This window comes from Crinia signifera, chromosome 7 (assembly GCF_055691185.1).
Source record: "Crinia signifera chromosome 7, ASM5569118v1, whole genome shotgun sequence".
Taxonomy (NCBI): Eukaryota; Metazoa; Chordata; class Amphibia; order Anura; family Myobatrachidae; genus Crinia; species Crinia signifera.
Window position 1 is genome coordinate 179,125,930 of NC_139223.1, and position 21,760 is coordinate 179,147,689.

The 21,760-nt window shown below is 46.1% G+C and overlaps 1 protein-coding gene across 2 annotated transcripts in view; it reads left to right on the forward strand.

Moving 5' to 3' along the window:
• The window catches only part of LOC146020906 (uncharacterized), a 49,091-nt gene that overhangs the window by 4,830 nt on the left and 22,501 nt on the right, over nucleotides 1-21,760 (forward strand). For both annotated transcript variants that reach the window (XM_083154502.1, XM_083154501.1), the window contains exon 2: nucleotides 11,973-12,115. In XM_083154502.1, the coding sequence (XP_083010628.1) occupies nucleotides 12,005-12,115 (111 nt within the window). In that variant the 5' untranslated portion in view covers nucleotides 11,973-12,004. The remainder of the gene's footprint in view (nucleotides 1-11,972; nucleotides 12,116-21,760) is intronic.

Sequence of the window (21,760 nt, forward strand, 5' to 3'; positions counted from 1 at the left end):
GATTAGTAGAGTAATCCTATGACTCACTTAATCCTATTATAGGGATAGGTGACAGTGGCTCCATCTGTTCTTTATCATCCCAGTGGACATGGAAGGGGAATATAAAGGGAATATATTAGTGTGCCACAGCGAGGCACCATGCCAAATGCATGGCAAGTGCAGCGAGTCGACATGGAACCGATTTGCTGTAGGATTACAATAAACCAGATATGACAGCTGATATTACCACGGCAAATTGATGGCACAAATTCGATCACACGGGATTAGGCACACCTAGCTAATTGTTCTGCTAGTTCCAACCTTAAGCAAACGACATTGCGCAATTCCTGGCAGGGGGACATAAAACAGAATCTAGGAAATATATACTCCCGGCACCGTACGCTCATCAGTAGGGATAGATGTACGGTACCAATGCACGCCTGCAGGTTCTGCATTTCACCAATCGTAACAGACACTCATTTGACTGTAAACAATTATCATGACCAGGTAGGACCAGGTATGACAATGGCTTCAGACACTGGGCCAAAGTGTGACAGGGCACGTGAGGTCACCAGCTCTACATCTGTATAAAGCACAGTCAGTAGGTGCCAGAGATGGAAGGTATGCTGTCTCTCTGCAGGGGCCTCAGTCATAAAGGTAATGGTGATGGCATATAAGGGGCATCTGGGAAGAGGGTTATGATGGCATCAAGGAAGAGGGGTGTGATGGCATGTGGGGGAGTGTTATGGTGTATAATGACCATGTGAGGGAGTGTGATGGTATACAGTATGTATACAGAACATGTGAAGGGTTCTGCTGGCAAACTAAGCGCGTGCAGTTTACCCTGATGGCATATAATTGACTGATGAAGGAGTCCGATGGCATGTAAGGATCATATGGGAGGTCTGATGGCATAAAGTGGCCTGTGGAGGGGCAGAGCGAGAGGTCCATGGCCTACTCCTGATCTAGATCCCAGCGCTAGTTTGTCATTTGGACATTGTATATTCACATTGTACATTGCAGATTTTTTCACTTTTTATGCATTTCTATTTCCTATACATCTGAATTCTGGTTAGTAAATAACAAACATCAAGGCCAATATAGAGCCACAGAACTGTGGGGTTTATTCACGAAGACGAGAGTTCTATTGCCATGGGATGTTGCTATGGGCAACCAATAAGATTCTATTATCTTCTAGAAGGTGCAAAAAAAATAGGTTGCTATGGGAAACAACCCATCTACAATAGAACTCCCATAAATGTACCCCTGTGATTCTATTTGCCCTCAGGGACCAGACTAAGGGCCTTATTCTAGTTCACTCTTAGAGGCAAATTCTTTCTTAGATGGACAAAACCATGTGCACTGCAGGGGGGCAGATGTAACAGGTGCTCTGGTATCCCTTTTTCCAGGGATACCAGAATTTTGAAAATCATCCCTGGGGAACTGGAGATATCCAACTTCAAAGCAGCAGTCCACATCCGACCCATTGATTGCAATTCCCAGTCATATTTCTCAGGTTCTCTCTGACTTAGAGTTTTTCTGAGAGTATATTCCAAAAGCTGGGACTCTCTCCTTTCTGTCGACACTAGCGGCTTGTCTCTATTATGCCTAGAACCAGAGATATCAGCCTTCCAGCTCCAAACGTCTGGTGTACAGTTTTATATATTTGTCAATGGATTGCTCTGGCTCCTGATCTCTGATCCCCAAGTCCCCAGCACCTCCTGAAAGTTGGGACTCTAGGTTTTTATACTAGGCTAAGAAATCTATTTCCAGATAATGGCGATATCTGCAGTTGCACTTCCCTTGGAAAATTACGAATATTAAGCCCACTCCATTATCCAACCCTCCACTGCGTATAAAACACCCCCTACCTCCCTGGAAGTCATTTACAAGGGACCCTTCATTCAGCTCAGTGCCCCCTTCCACACGTTAGGCCCCATACACACCAGAACGACCAGGATCGTCTAACGATCGGCTACCGATTTGGCGTGCACTTTCCTGGTGCGCTCTCCCGCTGCCGGTAAACGACTAGGGAACGATCATGTTCCCTGGTGCACACGATTAGCTAACGATCCGACATCGGTAACGATGGTCGTACGACCGTCGGATGTGCGGATCGTTAGTAAATCTGCGGTGGGAGTGTCTTTATAAACAAGCCGGATTGGAACGACGGTCCGTACGACGGGAGCACACACAATGTGCTTCAGATGTGCATACAATCAGCACCCGACCTGCGGTCGGATTGGAGATTCTGCTGCAGGAGGCAAAATCTCCAATGCGACACACGACGTGACGGGAGCGCGCATCCCGTCGCAAACGATCCTGATTGTGAGTGAAAAACGAACGATTGACCCACAATGCATGCACAACCGTCGTTACAACGGTCGAAATTAGCCCTAATCGTGAGCTAATCTTTCTGGTGTGTATGGGGCCTTAGTGTTCAGCCTCCCACCACCTGCTCCAGGTCCTACATGTTGACTTGAGTGGAAGAAAGAGCAACCCCTGCCACCCGTGGGACATCAAAGCTGCTGCTGATAGCACCCCCCACCCCTAGAAGGGGAGAATGGGTAAGGGCCCCAGTGCATTGTTTTGCCCAGGGGCCCACACTGCTGTTAAGATGGCCCTGATTGTATCAGTTTCAGAGTATTTTCTAAAACATGTAAACAGCCCATTGCTTATTACCAGGGTTAACTTCAGAATCTGCAAAAATTGCCTAAATATTTCACAGCACGTGGCCGAGGTGTTCACACGGGTAGGGGAGGAGGCGGACAATGGCCCGGAGCAGGGAAAATCCCAGCACCCGCTCCAAATGTATCAGAGCCTGCCCCACCTTCGGTGATCTGCAGAGGAAATGAATGTCAGCTAAGACATTCGGCAGGGTGGCATTAAGCAGCTCATTAAGCAGTGGCATTAAGGAGCTCATTTAGTCAGAACCGGAATTAGGCCCCTTGTCTTTATCATGAACACTAGTGTTTTGGAATCGGTACATCTGTCAGACCACACTTAGGTCTACAGTCATTAGGTCGACCCCACTAGGTCGACTGGCAGGAAGGTCGACCTGACTTAAGGTCGACATGGGCCAAGGTCGACATGACTTAAGGTCAAATTTGCATAAAGGTCGACATGAGGAAGGTCGACTGGTCATAAGGTCGACATGGGTTTTTCACTGTTTTTTGACCCGAATGTCGACACAGTCAACATGGACACAGTTGGCAATGAGAATCGGACCCTCGCATCGCTCGCAATGCTTCGGGCACGGTGGCTCGCTTCAGCTTTAATAACCTCCTCCATGCCCTAGTGGATGGTAGGGCATGAAGTACCGCCTGTCGGCACATGTCGGCTCAAAAAACAGTGAAAAACCCATGTCGACCTTATGACCAGTCGACCTTCCTCATGTCGAACTTTATGCAAATTCGACCTTAAGTCATGTCGACCTTGGCCCATGTCGACCTTGTCAGGTCGACCTTCCTGCCAGTCGACCTAGTGGGGTCGACCTAATGACTGTAGACCTAAGTACATTCTAATAGATGACCGCATCCCGGTGTTTTAGACCCATCATTTCATGAGTCACTAGCTATTGTGTGGTGCTCCCTTCCCACTCATCCTTTCATAGTTCAACCTGGTCCTTCCCAAATGTTCTCTCCTTCTCCTGCCCACTTCTCATTTCTCTCATGTCCCATCTCTCTTTTCCCACAAATTCCCATCTCCCCTCTTCTGACATCCATTCCATCCTCTTCCTCCTTTTCCATCTCTTCCTCCACCCCATCGCTCTTACTTACTCTTTACATCTCTCTCTCTTCGTCCTTGCCACCCCTTTCATTATTGCCCTGTCTTTCCCCCCCTTTCCAAGCTCTCATAATATTTAGATCCGTCTATCCCTGCCCCTACCAATGTTTTTCTCACCCCATCCCCCCGCATTCTTTCTTAACCCTCTCTCTCACCTATTTTCATCTCTATTCCCTCATTCTCATTTTGTCCGTCCTTCCAATCTCACTCTACCCAATTCTATTGATATCTGGTATCCCAGAACCTAAGTGTTCCTACCCATGCTATGTGGGAGATGTACTAATCCTTGGAAAATAATAAGTGCAGAGAGGTAAAGTACCAACCTAAATGTCATGTTACAGGGTTTGAGGTATGCACCATTAAACTGTTTTTATTGGCTTTCTAAAAGTAACCTCTAGTTACAATGTACAGAATATATTATAAATGTCTGGGTCAGAACCAAGGAGGTTTGAGAATTGAGGGGTAGATTTATGAAGCAGTGATAAGGGAGGAGAAGCGATACAGTGCCTGGTATTTTATCACTGGCCAATCAGCTCCTATTTAAACCCAGCCTGTAACTTAACAGTCAGGAGCTGATTGGCTGGTGATAAAGTACCAGGCACTTTATCACTTCTCCTCCCTTATCACTGCTTCATAAATCTACCCCTGAGAATTGTCCCTTGCCCCAGATCTACTTGTTACAAGGATGAGCCTTGACAGTGGTGTAGCAGACAGCAAAACGTACGTCAGCTACTACCCACTATGTACTGTCTGCAGGGAGATCATGCCAAACAAATCTTATTGACTTTTTTGACTCCGTGACCAAAATAATAGATGAAGGGGGGGCTGTAGATGGGGCATATCTAGACTTTCGTAAGGCACTTGACACTGTCCCACATCGCAGGCTGCTGAATAAAGTTTAAAGTGTGGATTGGATTATAAAACAATTAAATGGATAAGAACCTGGTTGCAGGATAGGAAACAGACAGTTGTAGTAAATGGAGTGCATTCTATGGAGGGACATGTTACCAGTGGAGTACCCCAGGGATCTGTACTTGGACCAGTGCTCTTTAACATCTTTGTTAGGGACATTGCAAATGGTATTAAAGGGAAAGTATGTATTTTTGCAGATAACACAAAGATATGCAACAGAGTAGACACACCAGGAGGGGTAAATCAAATGACTGATGATCTAGGTAAACTTGAGAATTGGTCAAGAGCATGGCCACTACAGTTTAATGCTATAAAATGCAAAATTATACACTTGGGACTCAAAAACCCAAAGGCTCAATATAGTATCAAGGGTACTATAATGGAAACTACTGAGAAGGAAAGGGATCTAGGAGTCACTATTTCAAGTGACTTAAAGGCAGGAAAGCAATGTAGCAAAGCAATGAAGAAGGCAAAGTCAGATGCTTGGTTGCATAGGGAGAGGAATCAGTAGCAGAAAAAAATAAGTAATAATGCCACTTTATAGGTCGTTGTTATGGCCATATCTGGAATACTGTGTCCAGTTCTGGAGACCATATCTTCAGAAGTATATAAATACATTAGAGAGTGTACAAAGAAGGGCAACTAAAATGGTGCATGGCCTACATCACAAAACTTACCTGGAAAGACTAAAAGATCTTAACATGTATAGTTTGGAGCAGAGAAGGGAAAGGGGGACATGATAGAAATCTTCAAATATATCAAGGGTTTTAACATAGTACAGGAGGGAAATTTTCTTCAAAGGAAAAGTAGTAATAGAACACGAGGACATGCACTGAAACTGGAGGGAGGTTGGTTCATTGGAAATGTTAGAGAAAATTACTTCACAGAAAGGGTAGTGGATAAGTGGAATAGCCTCCCATCAGAGGTGGTAGAGGCTAAGACAGTAGAACAATTTAAACATTCTTGGGACAGGCATATGAATATCTTTACAAAGAAATAAGGATTAAAAAGGGTTGAGATTACCTGAAGGGTAAAAAAAAGTGGCAGACTAGATGGGCCAAATGGTTCTTATCTGCCGTCAAATTCTATGTGTGACATTTAATAGAATGCGATTTTATCGCATTTTTCGAAATCGCACCATATCGCCGCAAATCGCACTTTTAGAACTCGCAATTTTCCCTTGTAATCCGCAAATTTAATGAAATGCGAATTCGCGGGAAAAAATTGTGATATGGTGCGATTTGTGGCGATTTTAAGTAATGGAAATGTGCACATTTTCATTTCAAAACATGCGATTTATGGTAAAAAAAAAATCGCGGAAAAAACGGCGTGGGGTCCCCCCTCCTGAGCATAACCAGCCCCGGGCTCAAAGAGCCGGTCCTGGTTTCCTAAAATCACGGGCCAAACCAAATAGGGGTTCCCTGGATTTTATAATTCCAGCACCAGGCTGACCGGTGAGCATGGGCAGGGGTCCTGGGGAAGTGGGGACCCCATCTAAAGAAGGCCCCCCCCCCCTCCAGAACTTACCTGCCCATGCTGAAGCCCGGGGCTGTCCCCGATGCCCCTGGGCTGTGGGCATTGAGCTGATATTTGGTGTAAAAAATAGAAAAACTATTGTGTATTGCTGTGGCACTACAAGTCCCAGCAAGCCTGCACCACATGCAGGGACTTGAAGAACCACAAGTCCCAGCATGCGGGGCAATAAAGGGCCCGCTGGGACTAGTAGTGCCCCAGCAGTACAAATAGTTAAAAAAATACACAAACACACACTTACAGTAAAACTTTATTTCATACGTAGCCAATTCATCCATACTCACCTATGTTGATAGTACTGTAGATCGGTCCCCTTGTCCTGTAGAATCCATAGTGGGGTACCTGTGGATAGAAAACGTACCAGACGTCTTCTGCGCTTCTCCGGGAGCCCAGTAACGTTGTTCCCACGGTCCGGTCTTCTGTTTACTTCGGGGCTCCGCCCCCCGACGGGGACCCCATGCCGGATCATCATTGGCTGGTGGGCGGACCTAAGTCCTGTTTTTTTCAATTTTTTATTTAACTCTATTTTTACACCAGAAACATGTAAAGATCACAATGATGCGATAACGCCATTTTGTTTACTAATTATCGCCAAAAACACAAAATCAGACTCTATTAAATGTCACCCTACGTTTTTATACTTAGTAGAGAGGGAGAATGTACCAACCAATCAGCCCATAACTTTCAGCCTGTAATCTGTGAGGAGCTGATTGGCTGATATATCTGTATCACTCTCCAAGGCCCCTACAGTATGTGTATAAGGAAATAAGCCAAAATGTCAAAACTTTATTACACTCCATTTCATCACTTTTTGAAGCTTTTATCACTTTTTTAAAGCTTGATACATTAGGCAAAGGATGGGGAAACTTCAGCCCCCCAGCTGTTGTTGCACTACACATCCCAGCATGCTCTGTAACATTTTTAGTATAACCAAATGGCAAAACTGGAGCAGGGCATGCTGGGATGTACAGTTGAACAACAGCTGGAGGGCCGAAGGTTCCCCATCCGGATTCAGTATGAAATACCGACGGTCAAAATCCCGACATGGTCAAAATCCCGACATTTAAAATCCCGACAAGGTCAAAATCCCGACATGGTCAAAATACTGACATTTAAAATCCCGACATGGTCAAAATACCGACATATAGAATGTAGACAAGTGAAAAAGCCGACATGACTTTCGGTCGACAGGGTTTTTTTCACTGTTTTTTAACCCGAATGTCGACACAGTCGACATGGACACAGTTGGAAGTCAACCGCAGCCCCTCGCATCGCTCGCAATGCTTCGGGCACGGGCCTCGCTGCGCTTGGCACACTATTTTATTCTCCCACCACACCCTAGTGGATGGTAGGGCATGAAATACCGCCTGTCGGCACATCGGGTCGAAAGACAGTGAAAAAACCCCTGTTGACCGAAAGTCATTTTGGCTTTTTTTACCTGTCTACATTCTATATGTCGGTATTTTGACCTTTTGGGATTTTAAATGTCGGTATTTTGACCTTGTCGGGATTTTGACCTCGTCGGGATTTTAAATGTCGGTATTTTGACCTTGTCGGGATTCTGACCTTGACGGGATTTTGACCGTCGGTCAATGGTTGTCGGTATTTTGACCGTCAGTATTTTGACCGTCTGGATTTTGACTGCACCCCACCCCCCCACCCCCCCATCCCGGCATTAGGCCCTAAAACAGTATATGCCAGTGGTTCCCAAACTTTTTTTAATCACGGCACCCTAGAGTATCTTTTTTTTTTTTTCACGGCGCCCCTAGGATAAAAAAGTTTAGTATTGAGAAATGTAGAAAACAATATTAAATGATATAAATTGTATTTATATGTCATCCTTAGGTTTAATTATGAGGTGAGGGACATGATTCACTTATGTTTGTTCACATAGTTTATGATTTACAGTCATGAGCACTGGTTTTGACTATTTCAACGACTATAAATAATTTGAACCACTAACTCAAGGCACCCGTGCAAGGGTCCCGAGGCACCCCAGGGTGCCTAGGCACACAGTTTGGGAACCACTGGTATTTGCAATACTTATAAGGCAGGGCTGGGCAACACCGGCCCTACAGATGATGATGAACTACACATCCCAGCATGCCTTGCATCAGTTTCAGCATGGCCACATAGCAAAACTAATGCAAAGCATCCTGGGATGTGTAGTTCATCAACATCTGGAGGGCCGGTGTGGCCCAGCCCTGTTACAAGGCGTTAAAATAAATAAAAGGTGAATTATGCCTGAAGGCAGATCAGCAGTGAGGATGGAACGTCAGTTTTATTTTAAGAATGCGGATGGCTTGTTGCTGTGACGCACAGATCTAAAAAGTACCGTAGAGGAGACAAGTAAAAGGGGCGGGCTTTAGAGGTGTAAATAGAGGACAGGTAATGCTGGGACCAGTACACTGAGGATCTCACGCTATCACTTTCAGGTAAAGATAATTGGATTTTGCAGTAACATATTTATTTCAGCAAGGTCACAACAAGGTGGAAAACCAGCCAACAATAGCTCAGTTTATGATTGATTTATTTATTAACAGTTTCTTATATAGCGCAGCATATTCCGTTGTGCTTTACAAAGGAGACGGTGATACAACAAACAGGGTATTTACAGACAATCAAAAGGTAGGAGGGTCCTGCTCGCAAGCTTACAATCTATAGGGAAATAGGCATTGATACATAAGGATAGATACTGTATTCTTTATTGCATTGATTCCCCCAGAATGCAAGGTTCCGTGACTGGTTCTCGAATTTGATACGCTTGCCTGAAGAGATGAGTTTTCAGTGAACGTTTATAGGTTTGGAGACTGGAGGAGAGTCTTATTGTGCTTGGGAGGGCATTCCACAGAATGGGTGCAGCCTGAAAAAAGTCCTGCAATCGGGAATGGGAGCGAGTAATGAGTGTGGATGAGAGACGCAGATCTTGGGAGGAGCGTAGAGGTCGGGTTAAGGATGATGATCATAAGGACCCCCTTGGTAATTTGTGGTTGAAACACAAATAAATCTATTGTGGGGGGGCCTGTGCGAATCCAAGAGATGGTTGGTAGGGTTCTCATTGCCTTGGCACCAGAGATGCAGGGCATCTTCTATAAATTCAGCTGGGGATGGCATTGTTAAAAAAATGTATCAAAGTTTTGCATCTTTTTGCCACATATATTTTCAGGTCTTTGTTGTATTGAATGTTAAGAGGTGGGGTATATTTTTGCTGGAATGGAGAGTGCGTTATGGCAGGGGATAGCGCTTCCCCTGATCTATGACACCCACTGAGCGAGTGTCTAACGTGCGGCGGTGCGGGGCAAGAGGCATAGCGCAGCTACGATATTTTGTACCGCGCGCCTGCCTCCTGCCTAATGTATAAACGGTCAGCATCGCTGACTGTTCGGCCACCTGCAGCTATCGATTTCGACAGCTGCAGGCGGCGATGCCCTATACCTACAGCAAATACAGCGCTGTCCCTGCTGCTGGCACTGAGCTGCGCTGGGATCTCGCGTGAGTAGCGAGAACTCGCGCATGCACAGGAAGCCGGCCGGGGGGGAAGTATTAACTGATGCGCTGTCTCCAGGAGGGGACATCGCCGGAGGGGGGAGTTAGCGCCCCCCCCCCCCCCACTTCGGCGGACAAGATGTTGATATTCTTGTTGGTCTCCCCTCTTGCTTCACCTCGCTAATGAGGTGAAGCAGGAACTGTTATAGCACCGTGTTAATAAATCTACCCCATAGTCAGGGGCGAATTTAATGGTCAGGCCGCCCCTAGGCACAAAATATTCGTCCGCCCTCCCCCCCCCCCCGTATATATGCACATGTGTATAATATATACACACTACTGCAAGGACAAGCAGTGCCGGACCCTTGGGAGAGTGTATGTATGTATATATATATATATATATAGATATATCTATATATATATCTATATCTATCTATCTATATATATATATATATATATATATATATATAGATATATATATATATAGCTCTGGGACACAATTGGAGGAACACACTGTTAACATGAAAATATATTATCACTTACTGTTTGTTTAATAGAAGGGACGCAAACAGTTAAACTGTCTGCTCCAGACACATCCCGCACAGTGCAGCAGCAGCATGAGGAGAGGAAGGAGGGTTCGGCCCAGTAACCTGAGTGCACTGCACTCACTGCAGGGAGAATAGTTCCTTGCCTCAAGTTGTAAGGAACATAAATCACTAGTAGCGTAAACGCTTCGTTTTGGACAGCTTGTGTGGACGGGACTCCGGAAGGTGGATGGACTCCGGAGTTTCAGAGCTTCAGGCTGTCAGCGTGTGGCATATGCCTGCATGCACTGCTCAGGAGGGAAGGACGGGACTGTCCTATCAGGCTGCCGGCGCTGCTGCCCAGAGTGTGACAGGTACAGCGGCAGCAGCAGCGGACAGGCACAGTAGTGGGGAATCGGGATGCAGAGGCTCCTTCCTGCACTGACTGCATCCTTTATTGAGCGGCGAACGCCAGCTCTGTATTAGTGTCAGTGTCTGAGTGACAGCAGGTGCCGCCCATGACAGGTGCTGCCCCTAGGGCCTAGTGACAAATCCGGCCCTGCCCATAGTGAGGGCTCCATATGAAAGTGTGAATGAATCATAACCTGGTAGTAGGGCTAGGGTGTGCAGGGCAGTGTGAAGATTCCATTGTTTGTTTAACCCTTTGAGTGACAACATCGCTGTGAGAAATGTTGAAAATATCCGCTAAAAATTCCGGCGTCGCTCACATTTGTTATATAAATTAAAACAAAACATTTTGTGTAAAAAAAAAGATCATATTTCCTATATTAGGTAACATTGCAGCTCATTATGATAAATAAAAATATTTGCTTGCCAAATTTTTCTATACCTATTTTGACAGGGGTTAATTACTTGTAGGGAATTTCATATAATAATAATAATAATGATAATAATAATAATAATAATAATAATTGTATATAAATGTATATACAAATGTATATACAATTATGCTGCTTTCCCACTGCAGACCAGTTTAAAGTACTGGTAATCTTAAATGGTATTTAAAACGGTATTAGCATTCCCACTGCAGCAGATTACCGTTTTAAATACCATTTAAGTACCATTCCCATTGCAGTGAACCGTGTAAAATGTAGAGTGCCTAACCACCCCCAGTGTAAAGAGTGCCTAATCCCTCCCCCCCAGTGTAAAGAGTGCCTAATCCCTCCCCCCCCAAGTGTAAAGAGTGCCTAACCCCCGTACCTGCCCTGTGCCCCCACCTCCCCTCCCCTTGTACTTTCCTGCACGGGGATGCAGGGCAGTGGGGAGGCAGCGGGGGTCCATGCAGGGTCCATGCGGGGTACAGGCAGTCCCAGTGCCTGATGAGAACTAGTAGTTCTCACTTTGCGCATATGTAATGAGTGCACGTGCATACTAATGAGCCAATCATTACATATGCGCATATGTAATGAGCGGCTCTTTATTATGCACGTGCACTCATTACACATGCACAAAGTGAGAACTACTAGGTCTCATCAGGCACTGGGACTGCCTGGAGGCTAAATAACGTTTAAGTGGCATTCCCACTGCCTCTTAAACGTTATTTTAACGTGTAGGACTCTGCTTTAAAAACGGGTTGAAATACCATTTAACTTTAAACGGTATTTTAACTCTGTCACTTTCCCACTGCAGCCTTAAACGGTAAATTGCGCTGAAAATCGGCAATTTACCGTTTTTTAGCTGCAGTGGGAAAGGGGCATTACACTGATATTTTTTGTTTGTTTAATTACGCAGAGTCTTATAATTGTCAAGCAAATCCGAGGAACATGGCGAGTCAGTTATTCACAAAGAAGGAATTCTCCTCAGTCTATCGGAAGTTCATGATCCCAGTCTCCAACAAAGTAATGGATTTGATTTTATCTTATGTGAACAGCAAAGTAAGTATTGCCAGTGAATAGTACTAATTGCATTGATTACCCACTATTTACATACATATTTATGTGATATACTGTATGACACATTGTACAATGACTCATTGGAATAAAACATTTTATATTCAGAACACCAGTAGTGGTATGGTAATATTATGGACAGGGCCGGATTAAAGCATGGGCAAAAGAGGTCAGTACCCCTGACGAGGGGCTCCCTGTGGTTGTCATGTTTTTTTTTTTTTTATTTAGCTAAAGGTTTTGTGCATGGGAGTGGGCTAGTGCTGCAGCTTCACCTATCTGCCAATGTGACAATGATGAATGGTGCTGAGCATTGGGAGTCAGGGCATACTGACTGCACAAGTGTGCAGTGCATTACTGGGAGTTGACTAAGCAGGTTATTCTAGTTCACTCTTTCTGACAAAATCCTTCTTAGATGGACAAAACCATGTGCACTGCAGGGGGGCAGATGTAACTTGTGCAGAGATAATTAGATTTGGGTGAGTTATTTAGTTTCTGTGCAGGGTAAATACTGACTGCTTTATTCTTACACTGCAATATAGATCTCACTTTGAAGTAAAACCCCACCCAAATCTAATTCTCTCTGCACATGTTACATCTGCCCCACCTGCAGTGCACATGGTTTTGTCCATCTAAGAAGGATTTTGTCAGAAAGAGTGAACTAGAATAAGGCCCTAAGTCCCATGATACTTTGTACAAGAGGGAAGAGGCTGAGAGGTTTGTGCTGAGCTCTGATTGGTGGAGCTCATTACATGCTTCTCAGGCCCATGGAGGACAGCAGCAGCAGCCTAGTCATGGGAGGGTTTTTAATCAGAGGCAGCACTGGGACTGTGAGGTCTCCTACAGTCCTACAGAGTAAAGCTGGGTACACATATATACAATTGTCGGGCTGTTTTTCCGTTCTGGGTCGGACAGCCGTTCAATTGTATATGTGTGTACGCTGTCCCGTACGAGCGATAAACGGCAAAAAATTGTCTTGACCATCCATACTCGGTCGGTCGACGGTTCTTTGCTTTTTAATTTTCATCCGACAGGACGGCCCCATATCGGTACAAAAGTGCAGTGTGTACGCACGTTCGACCGATATGCTGCTGTCCTTGCGACTATACTGCCAAAGCGGGCCCTTTAATGCCGCGCAGGCTGGGACTTGTGGTTCTCCAATTCCCAGCTTGCGGGGGAGGCTTGCTGGGACTCATAGTGCCCCAGTATTAGACAATAGATTATTCTATTTTTTACACCACTATCAGCTCGATGCCCACTGCCCAGGGGCATCGAGGACAGCACCAGGCTTCAGCCTGGTCAGTTAAGTCCTGGAGGGGGGGACCCCTTCATTGGGGGGGTCCCCACTCCCCCAGGGCCCCTGGCCAGGCTGACTGGTCGGTAGGGTTAATGTTTTGGCCGCGGGACCTTATATCATAAGTGGGGGGACACTGTGACATTACCCTGCTGGCTGGTTTGGCCTGGTTCTTAAAATACGGGGGACCCCTAGTCATTTTGTCCCCCGTATTTTGGGAACCAGCCCCGGACCTGGAGCCTGGGGCTGGTTGTTAAAAATCGGGGAACCCCTGATTTTTAATTACCGGCCCCGGCTCCTTCAGCCTGGTGCTGGTTACAGCTGTGGGGGGGACCCCACGCTGGTTTTTTTTTTTTATATTTATTTATTTTTCTATTTTTTTTACACCTTGCAGCCTGCACGGATCTGACTGATCCGTGCAGACTGCCTGTACGAATTCGTATTAGCGGCCGTATATATGGCCAGCTAATACGAATTCCTACGACATCGGTGGGTTACAAAGCAGTCGTATATGACTGCTTTGTACATTCCCCTCCGGAACACGACTTTGCATACGACTGAAACAGTCGTATGCAGTCGTAGGGGAAATACCAATACGAAAAACTAGGTTTTTCATATTGTTAAATTTCCCCCTTATTCTATAAGGTCCCGCGGCCAAAGCATTCAGCCCTCTGACCGGTCAGCCTGGCCAGGGGTCCTCCTGGGGGAGTGGGGACCCCCCAATAAAGGGGTCCCCTCCCCTCCAGGACTTACCTGACCAGGCTGAAGCCTGGTGCTGTCCCAGGTGGCCCTGTGCGGTGGCCACCGGGCTGATTCAGTGTAAAAAGTAGATTAAAAACCTATTGAAATGTAATAGGATGAGAGATTCAGAAAGTGAGAGATTTGGTAAGAAATCTCCAGTTTTTTTAAAGCAGCAATCATTTACACTGCAAAACCAGTTTGATTTTGTAGTGTAAATAATTGCCACTTTAAAAAAACTGGAGATTTCTTACCAAATCTCTCACTTTCTGAATCTCTCATCCTATTACATTTCACCCATTGTCTTTTCCTGTGGAACTATGAGTCCCAGCAAGCCTCCCCCGCATGCTGGGACTTGGAGAACCACAAGTCCCAGCATGCGGGGCATTAAAGGGCCCGCTGGCACTTGTAGTTCCACAGAAAAAAAAATAGTTAAATAAATACACACTGACACATTAGAAAAATAAAAGTTTAATACATACATTACACAAACACACTGATACTTTCCAGGGCCGGTGCAAGGTTTCTCAGCACCCTAGGCAAATATTCTGCAAGCCGCCCCCCCCCCCCCCCCCCCCCTCCTTCAAACAACACTAATATATATATATATGGATCCAATCCTGCCGGCACTCTGAAAATAAACAGCTTGCCCCGGTGCCATAAACAAATCTTCATACAGCAACTCCAATGAAAGAAGGCACTCAGGAAACAACAAAGTAAGTAAACACAAGGAACGTGTATTGATGAGCTTTCGGGGTTTGACCCCCTTCCTCAGAACACGACTACAGCACAGAAGCACAGTACAACACTGACATAAATACCTTAAAATAGCAGATCTCCCTCCCCGTGGCGTCCATTCACCAGGTGCACGCTGCAGATGCCGGGACGCAGGCTGATGACGTCATGTATCCAGGTACAGGAAGCGGTGCCGCTGCCTAGCAACGCCAGCCGCTTGCGATTCAATCCGGACTCCACTACTCACAGCCTGCTTCTCAGGACACTGTTGCCGCCCTGATAGCCGCCCACCTTGGAGGAGACAAAATAAATGACAGTTAATACAAAGATGCATTATACTGGCAGTAGTCAAATGCATATATAATACAACAAATTACAATCACAGAATAGGGACAGACAAGACAAACATACGAATAACACATAGCAGAAAGATTAAGTAAGCGCATTCCAGCTGATCTTATCATTCAGCCCTTTAGGGGCAATGGTATTTAATCTAAAGATCCAGCGAGCCTCGGTGATTAACAGGCGTTTTGCCCTATCACCGCCAGAGGCGTAACTAGAACTTTGTGGGCCCCATAGCAAAATTTATAATGGGGCCCCCCTAACTCGGGTCTCTACCAGTGCACACTCAAATAGATATTTAAAAAATAAAGAATGCACACATTATAAAAAAAGGTGTGTGGCCTTATGTGACACACCGCACAGCCCATTACACATTATGTGACACACAGCACAGCCCATTACACATTATGTGACACACCGCACAGCCCATTACACATTATGTGACACACCGCACAGCCCATTACACATTATGTGACACACCGCAAAGCCCATTACACATTATGGGACACACCGCAAAGCCCATTACACATTATGTGACACACCGCAAAGCCCATTACACATTATGTGACACACCGCATAGCCCATTACACATTGTGCGACACACCGCACAGCCCATTACACATTATGTGACACACCACAAAGCCCATTACACATTATGTGACACACCGCAAAGCCCATTACACATTATGTGACACACCGCAAAGCCCATTACACATTATGAGACACACCGCAAAGCCCATTACACATTATATGACACACCGCAAAGCCCATTACACATTATGGGACACACCGCAAAGCCCATTACACATTATGTGACACACCGCAAAGCCCATTACACATTATGTGACACACCGCAAAGCCCATTACACATTATGTGACACACCGCAAAGCCCATTACACATTATGAGACACACCGCAAAGCCCATTGCACATTATGTGACACACCGCAAAGCCCATTACACATTATGTGACACACCGCATAGCCCATTACACATTGTGCGACACACCGCACAGCCCATTACACATTATGTGACACACCACAAAGCCCATTACACATTATGTGACACACCGCAAAGCCCATTGCACATTATGTGACACACCACAAAGCCCATTACACATTATGCGACACACCGCACAGCCCATTACACATTATGCGACACACCGCACAGCCCATTACACATTATGCGACACACTGCAAAGCCCATTACACATTATGTGACACACCGCAAAGCCCATTACACATTATGTGACACACCGCAAAGCCCATTACACATTATGCGACACACTGCAAAGCCGATTATATTATGCAAGTTACAAACTTACCAATGTTCTTTCATCTTCTGTCCCAAGCTGCTCCTCAGGCACCGCGGCTCCTCTCTGCGTCACATGTGCGGGAGTACGAGAGGCCTGTACACCATCACCTTACTGGTGGGCAGTACATGTAGAAGCATGGGGGCCCATTTAATAATGTGACAATAGCAGGAGTGTGTGTGTGTGTGGGGGGGGGGGGGCAGGTTTGCAAGCTGCTGCAGGGCCACTGTCAGGTGGACAAATGGGACTGGTGTCTCAGGCCCAAATACCTAAGCACGACAGAATTGTGGCAGCGCTGCGGAATTTTGAATTTGCGCTCTCCTGCTCTCACAGACCGGCAGCTAATTAGGAGTGACTGCCGATCTGTGAGCTGTGATAGTTCACAGACAGCGGCAGATTAAAGATGCCGCTGCGCTCAGTCTCTAGAAGTTTGTCACAGAGTGAGCATGAGGAGTGGTGATAACACTATTTGCCAGGGTCCGCGGGTGTAGGCAGCGGGGAGAGTAAGGACGGCAGCCGGCGGGAGGCTCGGGGAGGTAGTGGCCGCGGTGAGCGGCTGTGCCTCTCTGGACACAGCCACCACCATCTTCACCGTCAGGATTTCTCCCCCGGCCGACCCGCGCTGTCAGTCCTACTGCCGTCATAGTGCCAGAGCTAGGCACTGCAGCAGCAGACAGACAGCCTCTCTTCCGGAGTCATCCCCGCCTCCTGCTCGGCTCCTTACTTTACTTTCCCTCCGGCGAGCAGCTCAGCGGCGCGCATCACACACAGGTAGCAGCGGCTCTATTAAAACATAATAAAATGGCATGGTGCAGGAGTGTGCTTGCTGTCCATCGGGCCCCCCCAGCCGCCGGGCCCCATAGCAGCTGCACCCCCTGCACCCTCGGTAGTTCCGCCACTGATCACCGCCACGCATGGAATCCTTAATGTGATCAATCATGAAGTACTTAAGTTAGGAGAGCGGATGCCCCTTAGATTTAAAATGGCGTGCCACAGGCTGATCCACCGACCTGCCAGCCAGGGCAAGATCGATGGCCGACCTGTGTAACGCCATTCTAGTGCGGAAGGACTGAGTGGTCTGGCCCACATAATACAGGCCACATGGGCACACTAAATTATACACAACGTACTCTGTTCTACAGGTAAGCACATGACGGATCTCGAACTGTTTATCCATATGGGGATGCTTGAAGTTTTTACATGGCATCAAATATTTGCAGGTAACGCAATTATAGCAACTATAACAGCCTGGAGGCTTGGTGTAGACATTTGGGGGCCTGGGTATATTCAGACCCGTAATGTCAGTACGCACCAGCCTATCGCGTAAGTTGCGACCTCTTTTAAAGGCTGCCAGTGGACGTGTAGTTTTAAACCCAGGCAGGTCGGGGTCATGCTTGACCATAGGCCACAGGGCCTTAGATGCATATTGTAGTATAGGACTTGCCACTGAATACGTACTTGTCCATGGCAGTACATTACCAGAATCAGGTTTCCTGGGCTTCAACAATTCAGAACGCGGGATTGACATCACCTGCAATTTTTGCTGGCTCAATGTAACAGGATCATAACCCCTGGCAATAAATTTACCGATGAGGTTATCCAATCTATTAGACAGCAAAGATGGATCACTGATGAGCCTCGCTAACCTCATCATCTGGGAGCGGGGCAATCCCCTTTTAAGGGCGGGGGGATGATGGCTAGATGCCAATAAGAAGGTATTTCTACCCACATCCTTATAGAAAACATCAGTGGTGATTTTGTTGTCAATCAATGAAACAGATACATCTAAGAATTGAGCACAGCTATCATTACAAGAAAATGTGAACTTGATTGCTGAATCACTATTGTTAACCTCAGCAATCAGCGACTCAAACAACTCCTGTCCACCCGTCCACAGGACAAAGATGTCATCTATGTAACGGGTGTACAGGAGCAGATGTTTGTTCACATCAGGTCTAAGCAAAAACAAACGGTCTTCTTCACAGAACATATAGATGTTAGCATACGAGGGTGCCACCGCCGATCCCATGGCGCACCCTCGCAGCTGCAGGTAGTAACTACCATCAAATAAGAAGAAGTTCCTCTCAAGAGTGAGTTGCAATAGCCTGAGAAACAACTGGTGGTCAAAAATCGCGGTATCCAGATGTTGATTCAGGAATAATTGTACTGCTTCCAAACCCCCGACATGGCGTATGGATGTATACAGGGAAGAAACATCTAAGCAACACATCAGGGTGCCAGGCGGAACTTCAGGAATGTCCAGTAACAGATTTAAAAAGCTTGTAGTATCCTTTAGGAACGATGGTTTAGAGCATAATAGTGGCTGGAGAATATAATCAAGCAGCTGTGATACTGGCTGATAGAGGGAATTTCGAGCATTGAGCTAATTGAGAGTAGACTTCTTTACGGTAGTCTTCGATATTTTGTATCACGATGGCCGCCCCTTTGTCGGTGGGCCTAATGGTGATATCCTCATAACTACATAATTGTTTAACACTCCTGGAGGGATAGACAGGTTCTGGCATCTTGTTCCATCATGGATTCAGCAGGGACATCGTCATCCCAGGATATGACAGGATGCCAAAACCTGTCTATCCCTCCAGGAGTGTTATTCTCCTACACACCGGCAGAGATTAATGAGATACTATTTGAGGAAGTCCCTGCTCTTATTCATGCGGAGGAAAACATTGATGAATTACAACATCATTTGTTTAAACTACGGAGAAGGGAAATTGACTTTCATCTTCATGGGGCATCCCTGTCCGATTATTTCCGGGCACACAAAATCCCTAGGGGATTCCGGATTCGGAATATCCCCACTATTGGCCGGCACAACCCGGATTTCGTCCGCAAATGGGTCGGGATCCTGAATAGGGCCTCCCTGGACCTTATGGTCTTAGTCATCGAGGAGTCAGGGCGAGAGCTCCAGATCTCCAAAACTAAAATTGCTGCTTTTCAGATAAGTCATCAGGACATTCTGACCAATCCGAATAATGCAGCGAGCTTGAGTAAATTAGAGGAGCAGTGTGAAAATTACAGAAGAGAGTTACTCAAATTCAAGAGAAACAAGCGGCACACAGTTGATGCCGATTACGATGAAAACAAAGTGTATGGATGGTTAACAGGAGAGCAACAACCCAGCCGCTCCGATGGTGGCTACCGTCGACGCAAGCCTTGGCAGCAAAAATATCGGAACCGGCAGGCTAAGGTGAATACAGCCAGCGATAGTGAATTCGCCATATCGGAATCCGATGATGCCTCCGATCAGCAAGGTGGCCCTTTAGGCCAGGAGACATCTTCAAGCCGACGTCCAAGAGGCAGGCCACCCGCAGGGGCGGCCAAAACCGGCGAGGTAAGAAGAAATCCGCCTCGCCAGGTATTGAACAAGAAACCCTGATATTTAACCTTTCAGACCGCACCTTATCAACAACTGAAATATCTGTTCTCTCTATGGGACTCTCTTTTGTACCAACTAATTACTTGGATGAATTTGACTGGCGCTGTGATCATCATAAGCTGATGAGGAAATTACGTTTAAAAGAGTTCTTTCAGTCTAAACCTCCACAAAATTCTACTGGTGTTTTTGATGAGTTTCTACGTAGTAACTCTGGATCTAAATTTGATCCGATATCGACCAATTCATCAATCAAAACGTTTGGGAGATTATTGGACGATTCCATCCATCATTTTGTGGCAGCTCCGGGTAAGGTGACTAAGAATCTGTCTGTAGAGGAGTCTTCGGCCCTCAAACAATTATGTAGTTATGAGGATATCACCATTAGGCCCGCCGACAAAGGCGGGGCCATCGTGATACAAAACATCGAAGACTATCGCAAAGAAGTCTACTCTCAATTAGCAGATTCTGCTGTATACCAGAAGCTCCCTGGTAATCCCACCCAGAAATACCAGAAGGAACTCTCTATGATTCTCTCTACCGCAGTATCTGAGGGCTTATTGCCTGCCAAAGTCCGTGATCGGATTCTGAGGGCGGTTCCGGTGGTTCCTGTATTGTATACATTGCCAAAATTACATAAGGACGTCAGGAATCCACCGGGCCGTCCTATCATTGCTGCTCGTAATTCCCTCTATCAGCCAGTATCACAGCTGCTTGATTATATTCTCCAGCCACTATTATGCTCTAAACCATCGTTCCTAAAGGATACTACAAGCTTTCTAAATCTGTTATTGGACATTACTGAAGTTCCGCCTGGCACCCTGATGTGTTGCTTAGATGTATCTTCCCTGTATACATCCATACCCCATGCCGGGGGTTTGGAAGCAGTACAATTATTCCTGAATCAACATCTGGATACTGCGATTTTTGACCACCAGTTGTTTCTCAGGCTACTGCAACTCACTCTGGAGAGGAACTTCTTCTTATTTGATGGTAGTTACTACCTGCAGCTGCGAGGGTGCGCCATGGGATCGGCGGTGGCACCCTCGTATGCTAACATCTATATGTTCTGTGAAGAAGACCGTTTGTTTTTGCTTAGACCTGATGTGAACAAACATCTGCTCCTGTACACCCGTTACATAGATGACATCTTTGTCCTGTGGACGGGTGGACAGGAGTTGTTTGAGTCGCTGATTGCTGAGGTTAACAATAGTGATTCAGCAATCAAGTTCACATTTTCTTGTAATGATAGCTGTGCTCAATTCTTAGATGTATCTGTTTCATTGATTGACAACAAAATCACCACTGATGTTTTCTATAAGGATGTGGGTAGAAATACCTTCTTATTGGCATCTAGCCATCATCCCCCCGCCCCTTAAAAGGGAATTGCCCCGCTCCCAGATGATGAGGTTAGCGAGGCTCATCAGTGATCCATCTTTGCTGTCTAATAGATTGGATAACCTCATCGGTAAATTTATTGCCAGGGGTTATGATCCTGTTACATTGAGCCAGCAAAATTGCAGGTGATGTCAATCCCGCGTTCTGAATTGTTGAAGCCCAGGAAACCTGATTCTGGTAATGTACTGCCATGGACAAGTACGTATTCAGTGGCAAGTCCTATACTACAATATGCATCTAAGGCCCTGTGGCCTATGGTCAAGCATGACCCCGACCTGCCTGGGTTTAAAACTACACGTCCACTGGCAGCCTTTAAAAGAGGTCGCAACTTACGCGATAGGCTGGTGCGTACTGACATTACGGGTCTGAATATACCCAGGCCCCCAAATGTCTACACCAAGCCACCAGGCTGTTATCTCCT